Source organism: Toxotes jaculatrix, chromosome 13 (genome assembly GCF_017976425.1).
Source record: "Toxotes jaculatrix isolate fToxJac2 chromosome 13, fToxJac2.pri, whole genome shotgun sequence".
In the NCBI taxonomy this organism is placed as follows: domain Eukaryota; kingdom Metazoa; phylum Chordata; class Actinopteri; family Toxotidae; genus Toxotes; species Toxotes jaculatrix.
Window position 1 is genome coordinate 21860314 of NC_054406.1, and position 12426 is coordinate 21872739.

The following is a 12426-nucleotide window of genomic DNA, read 5'->3' on the forward strand; positions in this document are numbered from 1 at the left end:
CACATATCATTTCAAGTGTGTCCTGGAAAACAAACAACAACCCACAGATACACGGTACAGTTTACTGTATGTCAGCGTGCGTACATTCCATCCCACCCTCAGTATTATGCTTCAGTACTACAACAATATTATTATTATTATTGTTATTATTAATAATAATAATAATAATAATAATAATGACAATAAAACTAGTAAACGAATACTTTGTTTGTTTAGTGTTCTACGTACATCTTGAGACGCTGAGGTGAAAGTAGAGATAATTAACATGTTAGACACAAACACTTTTGATATAAACTGCACACTTTACCAAACTGACAGTTATCAACACACAAAAGCGCTCAGGCACGAAACAGGCCATTCTCTTCAACGTCACCGGGGTCCTATGACGTTAAATTCAGTGCCGTGGTTTATTTAGGAAAATTAAGCTAGTTAGCAAACGGATCAGCCTGAACGTACTCACGTTCTGAACAACAGTCTCCTTTTTAAAAAAAAAAGAAATCGACCACAGTTGTGATAGCAGGCTTTAAACCAAAAGCAACACCTCTAGGCGGGTTTCCGGTGAACGTGGACAGTGATCTCCCCAGGGGAGATTAGCTAGTTATCTCTCTTAGCCTCCCGATAACCGGGATTAGCAAACGTTAGCTAGCTTGCTAACAAGCTAATAACAACAACAAAGGCTCTGGAGCTGTCTGAAAGCAGGTGCTCTCTTATTGTTTTACCTTGTTTATTAGTCGGATAGCGGTTAAAGCTTACTAGCTTTATGAGTAGCTGCAGTTTGGTTCCCCTTTCCCCCATTCCCCATATTCAAAACAATCCCTAAAGCTCAGTAGTAAACATTGGATGGCTAAGGTTCAATTTACAGTTCTAACTAATATATTTCACACATGCAGAAATATGGCAGAGTCCAGCGACATGATTGAAGTCACTGTGAAGACTCTGGACTCCCAGAGCAGGAGCTACAAAGTCAGAGGCGAGGTAATGCTCTTACTCTGATTTAAATACTGCTCTGTTTAGACTACACAGCGCCCCCCCCCCCCCCCCCCCAAACCCCCCTCCCCCCAAACCCCCCTCCCGTTTCAATGCAAGATAGTGTGTTGTGTGTTGTCTCCCAGCTGACAGTGAAGCAGTTCAAGGAGCACATCGCATCCTCAGTGGAGATTCCAGTAGACAAGCAGAGGCTCATCTACCAGGGCAGAGTGCTGCAGGATGACAGATCACTGACTGAGTACAGTGAGTAAATGAAACCTGCGAACTTACAGTATGCACATGCACCGGAGGGCCACGGTGCACATAGTCCTGCAGCATGGTTTGAGATGAACAGTGATTGTGAACCTTATTGCATCACTTTATTGCATTGCAATCATTGCTTGAACTCGTGGGGTCAGTAAAACAGGCTTTTAAAAAACAAACAAACATTAACTTAATATCACTTTATAAAAATATTATGGTCAACGTGCTGGCAAACAGCTGCCAACATCTTGCAGACACGTAGCAACATGACCATTCATTTGGAGTGGTGTTTGCGTGTACCTGATGATCTCTCCCTTTGGCCTTTTGGATACTTTTGACTTGCAGCGTCACCAAACTGGAACCAAACACATAATGTCAATGCAGTGATATGAAAAAAGTGGTTTTAATGTTGTGGCTGATTGGTGTATGTCGCGATGACATGAAAATATTACAAGTTACCAAAGCCCACTGAAAAATTGCTCTTCCTGTCCAGTTAACACGGACAAATGCCAAAGATTGTTCATTTATGCAAATCATCATATTTAACCAGTAACTGATGGAATCCATTCCTTTTTGTTTCTCCCTCAGATGTAGATGGGAAGGTAATCCATCTGGTGGAGCGCGCCCCGCCTCAGACCACCATGTCTGGCTCTGGGGGTGCAGGTGTTTCCACCGGTGGGGTGGAGAGCAGAAACATCAGCAGCCAGAGTGCGCCACACGACCGCAATGCCAACAGCTACGTGATGCTGGGGACATTTAACCTGCCCGTCAACATCATGGACCCCCAGCAGATACAGGTGGGGTGAACTGGCTGCACACAAGCTGTACCAAACTTTTCTGAAGGGAAGAATGCTTTGTGACAGCTGGAAATGTTTTTTTTTTGTAGATGTCAGTTCAGCAGATGATGGCTGGGGCTGGTGAAGCTGGAAGGAATGCCAGGGTCAGCACCAGCTCTGGGGTAAAGGCTCATTATTCAGCAGTCATCATTTCATCAAGCTTTTTTTTTAGCCCTTCTTTTTCACTCCTCCTGTAAGGCTGACAGATGTCTGTGTCTGTGTAGAGCAATGGCTCGGTGGACGTGCAGATCAACTTGGACCAGTCAGTGCACAGTGAGCCCAGGATGAGACTGCAGCTGGCTGAGAACCTGCTCCGAGACGCTTGCTCTCTGATTCACAGACTGGAGGTTCAGTACACATCCTGATTTTTGATATTCAGGCTGTTATTTACACTCATGACGTGTGTTTTTGTGTGTTTCTACATCACTTCAGTGAAACCAGCAGGACAGACCACAGTACTGTGAGTGCACATGTAGGTATTGTGATATGTCCATGTGTTGTAGGGAGTGTCCGGTGACAGCAGCTCCCATTCAGAGCCAGAGGTACCTCAGTCCTCTTCTTCCCCGCCACCATCTTCTTCCTCTGTCAGAGGGGCTGCCGTGTCACAGCCAATGGACACCAGCTCTTCTTCCGTCCCATCATCCTCCACCTCCACCCAGACTGAGGGAGCAGCCAACACTGGGCCCAAGTAAGTCACAATATGCGATTCATATCTGGGTATGTTTATATCTGGATATCTACAGTTTCACCGATTCTTTTGTTGTTGTTTCATTCATTCATTGAGTTATTTTCCATGAATTTCAAAAGCAATGATCTACAGATTTAATCATAGCTCCAACTATGCAGGGGGCCTTTGTTTGTTGCTCACTTCTCCTATCCTGTGTTTGTCCTCAGTCACCCAAGTCCAGCAGAGTTTGTGGAGGTTCTCTCTGAAGTGAGGAGGGTGGAGGAGAGGTTGCGTCCCTTCATAGAGAGGACCCACTCGATCCTCGGTGCAGCCACATCAGCCGACTACAACAACAATGTAAGGAAGAAAGTGTAACTGTGTGAGGCAGACAACAACAACAACAACAACAACAACAAAAATCAGTCACAGTATGAGAGGAAGTGAAGGAGAAGTGTAACTTATTAATATTTGTGCAGTTCAGCAGGAAAACAGTTTCATGTAAATCATTTGACAGGTGCTAACAAAGTGGATTTTCTTAACGTAGTTGTTTCATATGTCTTCATTCATAGACCCAGGAGAGAGAGGAGGACCAGCGTATTCTCAACCTGGTTGGAGATGCTCTGCGTCTCCTTGGAAACACCTTAGTCGTCCTCGGTGACCTACGCTGCAACCTGGCGACTTCTCCTCCTCGTCACCTGTATGTGGTTCGCCCCATGGCCCACTACACCCACCCGGTCCTGCTCCAGGCTGGTCTGCCACACATGCCCATTCCAGTAGGTTCACATCACGCTGGTCTTCTGTTTTATTTATTTATTTATTTATTTTAATGCTCAGCTGATTGTGAGTAAGTTGCATCAGACAAACATCTGTCTGTCCATGAAGATTCTCAACTTAGGCAGCACTCTCAGCCAGATCAGTGCTGGTATTGTTACCAGCACTGATTCAGATATGAATGATAATGAACTGGGTTAAACTGGCCTGTGTGTGTGTGTGTGTGTGTGTATGGACCATGCAGTCAACATGTCTTTCTCCTCCAGATAAACTTAGGGACAACAGTAACCATGACATCTAATGGGAGACAGACAGCCGAAGGACAACGCCAGCCCTCCCAGGTCGCTGGCCAATCAGATCAAGAGGCTACAGACCAGGCTCCACCTACTCAAACGTCAAACGGGGCCACTCAAGGACAAGGGGGACCCCGAGTGATCCGGATCACCCACCAGACCATGGAGCCTGTAGTCATGATGCAGATGAACATAGATGGTATGTGTCTGCTGCCACGTCGTCAAAGAAACTGTCATGTGATTTTGCAGTTATATATATAATTTAAATATCATATTTATATATCTCTTGTTCCGTTTGATGAGTGCAGCCTCCCTGTCTCTCCACCACCCTGCCTGCACTCTCACTGTGAAGCTGATAGATTTCTGCTCTCGTTGCATTGAACAGGTGAGTCCGCTGCTGGGTCTCAGGTTCCAGGACAGCCAAACGCTGCAGGTCCCAGGCAACCTGGTGAGTGCTGCTCTGTGATTGGGGTAGTTTGTTGCCATTGGTAACAGCTGTCTCTTCCTTTGCGGTGATAGATTTTTTTTTGGATGAATTTTTACGTGGGCGTACTCAAAGACCCGTTTCTCAGGACAAACCTCTCTTTGTATCAAGGTGTGACACCTGTCCACTTCCCAGGACTTCCCCCTGAGTTCATGCAGGCCATCGTGCACCAGATTTCTCACCAAGCCGCTGCCATGGCTGCTGCAGCCTCAGCAGGTCACCCAGCGCAGATGGGGTCTGGCCCTTCAACATCTAGCGCTGAAACGACCGCTTCCCCACAGCACCCCCACCCCGCTCAGGCCAGGGTGGTCATCACCAGGCCGTCCTTCTCCCCTCGCATCCCTCAGCCTGTGGGAACCAGGGGAACCACCATCAACCTGAGAGCGACAGTACCCACAGCTGGCCAACAACCAGGACAGGTAACACAGAGTGGTTAGGGATTTCTATGTCTGGGGGATTTGTGGGGTTTTTTCAACTAAATATTACTTTAAAAATAGTAAAACCAGTTGATTTTCTGTCGATCGACCCAAAAAAAAGTAAAAAAAAAGTAATTGTTGCAGTTCTAGCCACATCCTGCAGTGTATTACAGCATAATGCAGATGAATGAATGGAGCCTCCTTTACCCCTCTGTGAACAGGGCACACCTCTGGCTCCCTCCTCCCTCACCCAGGTGATCAGCGGTCTGGTCGGACAGCTCCTGATGCCGGGGCAGCAAGGTCGGTGTTCATTGGATTCTTATAGTTAGAGCATCTAACAAGCCAAATGTGGAGGAGGCCATGGGGGCAAAAGCTCCACAAAAAACAAATGAGTGAACCCTGACAGATTTGTGTTCATCAGTGTTCCTCTTGGTATGTATCTTAGTCACAGTTTATTAAAAAAAATTATGTTTTGTTTGTTTATGTTATTTTTTTATGCTATAAAAATGCTGTTGTGAGATATATATATCATCATCAGGTTTCTTTTGAACTTTTTTAGTTGTTATTATTTTGTGCTGTTTTTCTAACTCCTCCAGGCGATCCTGTTTCCACCTCCTCCTCGACCAGCTCTCAGTCCTCCTTCTCTACCTCGTTTTTGTCTGATTCCTCCACCATGCCTCCTCCCCCTCCCTCTGCCAACACCTCGGGACAGACGTCCACCCGCACCACCAGTACAACCTCCGTGGGCCAGCCAGCGGAAGGCAATCCTGAGGGAAACCTGGCCCAGCTCCTCAGCTCTCTGCTGGGAGGAGCAGCTGGACCGGAGGGACCCGGCTCTGGATCGGCGCCCTCCATCACTGTGACACTGCCGGCTGTGCCCGGCTTCTTCCAGGGCATGTCTGACTTCACCCCGGTGAGTGCACAGAGCGATAGAGAAAATGAGAATGTGGTGGCATGGACCGACATGTCTGTATCAGTACTTACTGTACTGGTACAGTGTTTCAGAATACTGGAAAATGACATGTTGATTAAAAGTGGCTGTTGTTTCCCACCCCAGCCACCTACCAGCGGCCCCGGCGCCCCAGTCCCTCCCTCGTCCACCAGTACTCCCCCTCCCCAGGCCGGCAGTGGTACAGGTGGAGACTCTTTGAGCCCAGAGCTGTTCACGGGCATCGTGCAGGGAGTGCTGTCCACCATGATGAGCTCTCTGGGGGCACAACAGGGCAACGGAGAGAGCATCGCCCAGTTCATCCAGAGACTGTCCCAGACCAGTAATCTGTTCACTCCAGGCTCTGGAGATTCTGTGGGTGAGTCATGAAACAGGAGAATAAATGTAAACTGCAGCTTTCATACCGTGTACCATCATTGTTATTGATATACTGATCAGTAACCTCTCATCCCGGCAGGGTTCTTTGCTGATCTGCTGTCCCTGGTGTGCCAGAGCTTCTCCATGGTGGACATGGTGCTGTTGCTTCATGGGAACGCCCAGCCTCTGAGCCACATCCAGCCCCAGCTCACTGACTTCTTCACTGAACACTACCTCCAGGGCAGAGAGCCCAGTGATGCTAACATCGCTGTAAGTACCACAGAGAGAGTTCGTTCACTCACTGAGCTAATTGTGATGGGTTGACTGGGACTGGGAGACTGGTCAGAACTGAAGGAGGGATGAATGCAGCCAAATACAGAGAGGTCCTTGAAGAAAACCTGGTCCTAGAGTGCATGCGACTTGAAACTGGGACCTCTGGACAAGTCCCCAACTGTCCTTGAGTGGCCCAACCAAGGCCCAGACTTAAACCCCACTGAAAATTTATAGGAAGACCTGAAGATGGCTGTTCACAGGCGCTTCCCATCCAATCAGATGGGGGCTTAGGAACAGACTGGGACAGACTGACCCAATCCAGGATTTCAAATTCTCCCTCCCTCCCTCCCTCCCTCCCTCCACTGCAGCTCAATAAGGAAACACTGGGGAAATACTGATTCTTCTAGGTACTAGATTACATTGGTTGGGACACAAGAAAGCACATGTTTGATCAGCTGTTTGCCAAACAGTTTAGTCTTAGTTGAGTTTTTATGTCCAGTATTTTGTATTTTCTTTTGATTTGTTTGCTTTTCCACAGTTAAGACATTTATAACGCGTTTGCCCTCTCTGCAGACAGCAGCTGAGGACCTCATCAACGGACTGGAGGAGTACATAGCTGAGAGCTTTGTAAGGACAAACCTTTTTTCACACACAAATTCATGCCTGACTAACGTACTGTGCTGCATCGCTGGGTATGTAGCAAACGGACATAAGTGAGCTTGTGTGTGCTGTGTCTAGGCCACAGTGACGGTGCGAGAAGGAGTGGACATCGTTCAGACCAACCTGTCTTTCCTCAGACAGCAGTTCACGCAAATGGCCTCGCATATCCTGCGCTGCAGCGGTAAGTCAGTCAGAGGCCGATGGATCACCAGGCACGCTCCGGCTTCAGAGTTTCAGACTCATAAGGCAACAGTAATAATATTTTTAATTCACACCTTCGGTCGCTGATGAGTTGTCATGGCGACATAGCTCTAGGTCCATGTTTATCAAGCATTTCAAAGGAGGAAATCAGTCTTAAGGGACAGGGGAGAATCACATGTTCTCCATCTAAACTGAGCCCCTCTGTGACGCTCAAACAGCAATAACAAATATCCCTGTAAGATTAAAGCTGTTATGAATTTTGGCATCATATTATTGCATACATAACATCGGTTATATATAATTTATCAGTACGTATAAAACCTGCACATAAATAAGTGATGCTCTGAGATTGGATTGTTTTTTTTGTTTTTTTTTAACTCCCTGGTTTCAGCATGATTCCTGGAAACCTTCCTGGAAAGTGGGCCTGTACTTAGAAAGCATCTTAGATCATCCCTCCCGGGAATCATGCTGAAAAGTTAAAAGTGGGTGATAAGCCTCGAAAAGTGATGTACAAGGCACTTTATTAGGAACATTTTTACACCAGTCTATTCATGCAGTTGTCCCAATTTCAGCCAATCAGGTGGCAGCAGTGCAGTCCTCCCCCAGTCTCCAGACCTGAATCCAGTAGAACCCCTTTGGGATGTGGTAGAACAGGAGACTGGCCGCTTGAATGATGTGATGGAGAAGGAAGGTTTCAAACATGTTGTAGAATCAGCAAAAGGGAGAAACTACCCAGCGTTAGCGTGGTGTTCCTAATAAAGTGCTCAGTGAGTGTAAATCAGGCTTTGATACACACACACACACACAGTACTTGTTAGTAGAACTGAATGAGAGTGGGTTTGGGTTCTTCAGTCTTTAACCACCTACTGTGGTGTTACACACTCATACTCTGTATTAGTGTGTTGTTCACTGAGTGTATATGTCATTTATGATGCCAAAATGAATCAACAGCCTAAGTCTCACCATGCTGTCATATTTATTACATTTACTCATCCACCTTTTTAATAATAGACCTTGTAAAAAAACATTAGTAATGCTTAAAAAAAACAAATTAAAATTAAAATACTCTCAGGAAAAGGATTCTGTTTTTGTCAGGCTGACTTGTAACGTGTTTCCTAAATGTCAGCACAGGTAGGAGTGATTCCTTCAGTTAAGGAAAGGTGATAAGAGTGTGTCACAGAGAATTTTTGCTCGATGACTGTGTGCAGTGAACTCACTTTAATGTCAAGACAAGGATTGTGCGGTCATACGTGTATCTGATGTGTCGATGAGGAGGTGTGAGTGGTTTCTCTTGGTCTTGGTGCAGATCACACGTTTGGCCCTCGTCTGCTGCTGCTGTGCACTCAGGGCTTGTTTGAGTGTCTGGCTCTAAACCTGTACTGCCTGGGAGGAGAACAGAGAGCTCTAACCGCTGTCATCAACCACCGCATTGTTAGTACGACATGATTTATAACCCGCAGCATCATGCTTTACTCACACGATACGCGTCGAGCCGCCGCTGTGCTGTTATGTTACCGCGTGCCTCTGGTGTGTTTGTGCAGAGGAGGATGTCTGCAGAAGTCAACCCCAGTCTCGTCAACTGGCTGACCAGTATGATGTCTCTGAGGCTGCATGTCATTCTGGAGCACAACCCAGTGACCGAGGACCAAATCCAGCACTACGTCATCTACACGCAGGTGATAAACACGGTTACATCAGTAAGCAGACCCAGATCCAGCTGCCTGTTAAACCTCTGAGGGTCTAAACTGGATCCAGCTGGATTCATCCCAATTAAACCCAGATTCAGTCAAGAGTTAAAAGTTAAAAACTTTGCAAAACTACGGTGTCATTTCAGGGGGATTTGAACCAGAGGACAGAGGCTGAAGCGCAGCAGCTGTCAGAGAGTCCCAGTGTCCAGGTGAGCATGGTTTTTTTTTTCTGCTTTGCCTTTAAAGAGATCCATCTGAATCCTTTCTGCCAGTCAGGTGTCTTTTTTTTTTTTTTTTTTTTTTTTTTTTTTGATTATCATCAATAGATTCCATGTGCAGACCTAAACCAAACAATGCCAAACATGTAAATCTTGAAAAAAAAAAAAAACAAAATAAATAGTTTCATTTCCATTCAAACGCAAATGTCTGTGACTGAGAGACTGAGTTACACCACTGGTTAGACAAGTCAGGTGTTGGAGCTTCCCCATTGGCTGTTGCTCTTTCAAAAGGAATTGACGTGAACAGCTTGTGTTACGTCATCAGGGTGGTGTTTTTCCAGGCAGTGTTGCCAACTTTGTCGCTAGATTTACACAACTACAACTCCAGAGCCCTTAAACAACTTGCACCTAGCCACGAATGTTGCTGCTTTTCGGATAAACCTAAGCACCTTTCCCTCACAGAGAGTCTCCATCATTTTACACGGAAATCCAGCTGAAATCACAGCACAGCCGTTTTCTTTAGCTCAGGATTTTAGCAGCAGCAGCAGCTTGGAAATGTCTTGGATTGGTGTCTGCTGGTTAACACGGATCTTAATGGGGCCACGTTTCAGTCTCTGTTTCATATTTGTTCCATTGTCTGACACAGAAACAGAGAAATGTGAATGAGAACAGCTTTACGGTGAATTAACCTGAATGAAAGAACTGTATATGTGAGCACAGAGAGGAGGAGAGAAGCAAACAGATGAAGATCTGAAAAGCTTTCCAACTTTTAGCTACTTTCCATTGAAAATAAAATAAATAAATAAAGACAACAGTGCTACAACAGTTTATTTCCTCTGTTTCGCAGTGACCCTACTTCATACCAGAACCAGCGTCTGCTGTGTCCCACCACCTTTCTAAAACAACTGCTCACTGTCATGTTTAACACCACTTACTCAAACAGGAGGAAACATCCTTAGTATTGTGTACATTATAGGATATATCCTATATATGGTTTGGGCCTGCATGTGGGATTTGATGATGAGAATAAAAACACCGTATATCACCGGGCCTATCATTTAAAGCTTGAGCTGTTGAGTCAACTTGAGTTGCTGAGTCGTGTTGAGTACAGCACAGTCCAGTCTGAGTCTGCATTTTTATGCTGTGCAGGTTAAAGGTTAATCATTGTTATCAAACTGAAAAAGCTCATTCCATCACTCAACCCTTCTGTCAGATGGAGGAGAGTTTGTCTCCAGCTGCAGCCACCACAGCAGAGGAGGCCATGGCTACATCAGCTGACGGCGGAGAGAGGGGCGCGCCTCCTGGAGACAGCGCCGCCTCGTCAGGGGACGCTCAGCGTCCCGCCGGGGCCCCTGTCGGACGAGAAGAGGCGGCCCCCGAGGTGGAGCCGTGGGCAGCAGCTGTTCCGCCTGTAAGGAATGAGGTTTTTATGAGTCACATAAAGCACTTTGAATTCCCACCAAGCTGAAAAGCGCGGCACAGATAACCGCACCTCGCCAACCACGCCTCACTGTCGCGTATATATATGAAAGCTGCCATCAGTTCATTGGCTCTTGACCGTATCGTAATGTCTTGGTCAGGAATGGGTTCCCATCATCAGGCACGACATGCTGTCTCAGAGGAAGATCAAGGCCCAGCCGCCGCTGTCTGACGCCTACCTGCACGGGATGCCCGCCAAGAGGAGGAAGGTGAGCGAATATATATGTATAATAGAGGATTCATGAATGATACATACGTCTGAGGTGTACAAAGTGAAGAGGACAGGTGGGAGGCCTCTAAGGTAGGCAGTCAGTAATCCAGGAAGCTGTGGGGACTTCTACCTGCATCTCCTGGAGCTTCTCTCTGAGCAGGACGGACGAGACTGTGTGAAAAGACATTAGAGAAGTCACAGGACATGACCCGAAATGTCAAAATGTGCCTTTAAGTCTGGCTGTTATCTGGTGGAGGAGTGTGACCGCAATGTTTCCGTCCTTAGACAACCCAGGGTGAAGGACCACACCTGTCCCTGTCAGACGCAGTGAGTCGAGCCGCCCGTGCTGCTGGAGTCCTGCCCATCACGGCCCCGAACAGCCTGCAGGGGGAGCTGGAGAGGCCAGAGCTGCAGGAAGCATACACCAAACAGGTAGCAGCCTCTCACTAAACGCACCCTGTCACCTAAAACATACTGGATCCTAAAATGATTCCACAGTACACAGTAACCATGACCTGGAGAACACTAACACTAAACACTGAGGGCTTTGTAGGTGAGGAGCAGGATATTAAATTTCACAGGGAGCCGATGAAGAGAGTCTTATCTCTCTCTCTCTCTCTCTCTCTCTCTCTCTCTCTCTCTCTGTTTCCTGTCAGGTAAAGAGTGACATCAAAGAGCGAGTGAGAGACGATCCAGACTACAACGCCCAGAGATTCCCCAACACGCATCGAGCCTTCTCATTGGAAGACTCCTAATCCTCTACAGCCGTGTGCTGCAGAGGAGCAAGGGCAGGTCCAGAACAGGATCTGTGCATGCTACCTGCAGCAAGGAACTCTGGTACATGTAGTAATGGTGACATCCCGTTGGAAATCCGGCCTGAAAGGACGACAGCTGCCGATTTCGCCGAAACGATTCCTCCTCTCCTGCTTTCAGAACGTGACGTCTCTTTGCTGTAGTTTGGTTAGAATGGAGAGAAAAAAAAAAAAAAAAACTTGCAGACTACGGAGCCTTCATGGCACATGGTTCGAGGAAGTGTGAGCTCTTTGAGTCATCTCATGGTAAAACATTCCCCTCTGCTCTCTGACGCCTCCGGAATCAGCTGGTGAAGTGACTGAATGTAACACAAGGCAGCAGCTCGGGACAGAAGAAGACTGAGGCCATAGGGAAAAGAATGAAACGACCCGGAGGACTCACCTTCTTCTGTAGGTCTGAAACAGCCTGAGCATCAGAGCTGGAAATAGGACAGTTAGGAGGACAGTTTGACAGCTGAGTCGTAATGTTTCGGTGAAGAAAAGCTGAAACATTCAGAATAAATGTTCATAGAAATAGCTGCACTACGAGTAAAGTTGTAATGTAAGAAAACAGTTATAACAATATAAGAAAATAAAGAAAAATATGAGAAAAATCGTAGCGGGAAAAAGTGATAATATGATTACAAAGGAAAAAAAAGTTGTATTATGAGATGAACCTCAAATTTTTACTTGGAAAAAAAGTCAATATTTCAAGAATTAAGTCATAAAACTACAAGTAAAATATAAACCGTCTGTCACGGTGAACGGTGAAAGGAAGAATAGCAGCTATTCATATGTAAATGCTAAAATATGCTCATGCAGTATAATGGAGCCAATGTAATGACTGTACTCTTTCATCATTTCTCAGTTCATGGTGACTGTTTTTCCTCCTAATAATAAAT

The 12426-nt window shown here is 46.3% G+C and overlaps 1 protein-coding gene across 2 annotated transcripts; it reads left to right on the plus strand.

Annotated features, from left to right (window-relative positions):
• The first annotated feature begins 426 nt into the window (after positions 1-426).
• On the plus strand, positions 427-11772 carry bag6l (BCL2 associated athanogene 6, like). 2 transcript variants are annotated; one of them, XM_041053772.1, is made up of 25 exons: positions 427-699; positions 891-975; positions 1113-1230; positions 1819-2027; positions 2117-2188; positions 2291-2413; positions 2570-2754; positions 2961-3090; positions 3303-3506; positions 3771-3996; positions 4183-4245; positions 4393-4700; positions 4919-4997; positions 5294-5610; positions 5755-6004; positions 6104-6273; positions 6850-6903; positions 7015-7117; positions 8444-8568; positions 8679-8813; positions 8972-9034; positions 10257-10454; positions 10624-10731; positions 11019-11165; positions 11390-11772. In XM_041053772.1, exons 2-25 carry the CDS (start codon positions 895-897, stop codon positions 11486-11488), a joined length of 3567 nt encoding a protein of 1188 aa, XP_040909706.1. In that variant the 5' UTR covers positions 427-699; positions 891-894; the 3' UTR covers positions 11489-11772. The 2 variants fall into 2 exon arrangements, with proteins under 2 accessions (XP_040909706.1, XP_040909707.1); XM_041053773.1 differs by lacking the exons at positions 8444-8568; positions 10624-10731; positions 11019-11165; positions 11390-11772 and having other exon boundaries at positions 10257-10387.
• The last annotated feature ends 654 nt before the right edge of the window (positions 11773-12426 follow it).

What these genes read in the sequence shown, in the direction of transcription:
- bag6l (XM_041053772.1), top strand. Translation starts at nt 895, where the DNA reads ATGGCAGAGTCCAGCGACATGATTGAAGTCACTGTGAAGACTCTGGAC. An exon ending in GCTACAAAGTCAGAGGCGAG is followed by an intron (nt 976 to 1,112) that starts GTAATGCTCTTA and finishes GTTGTCTCCCAG; the next exon opens with CTGACAGTGAAGCAGTTCAA. An exon ending in TGCCACACATGCCCATTCCA is followed by an intron (nt 3,507 to 3,770) that starts GTAGGTTCACAT and finishes TTTCTCCTCCAG; the next exon opens with ATAAACTTAGGGACAACAGT.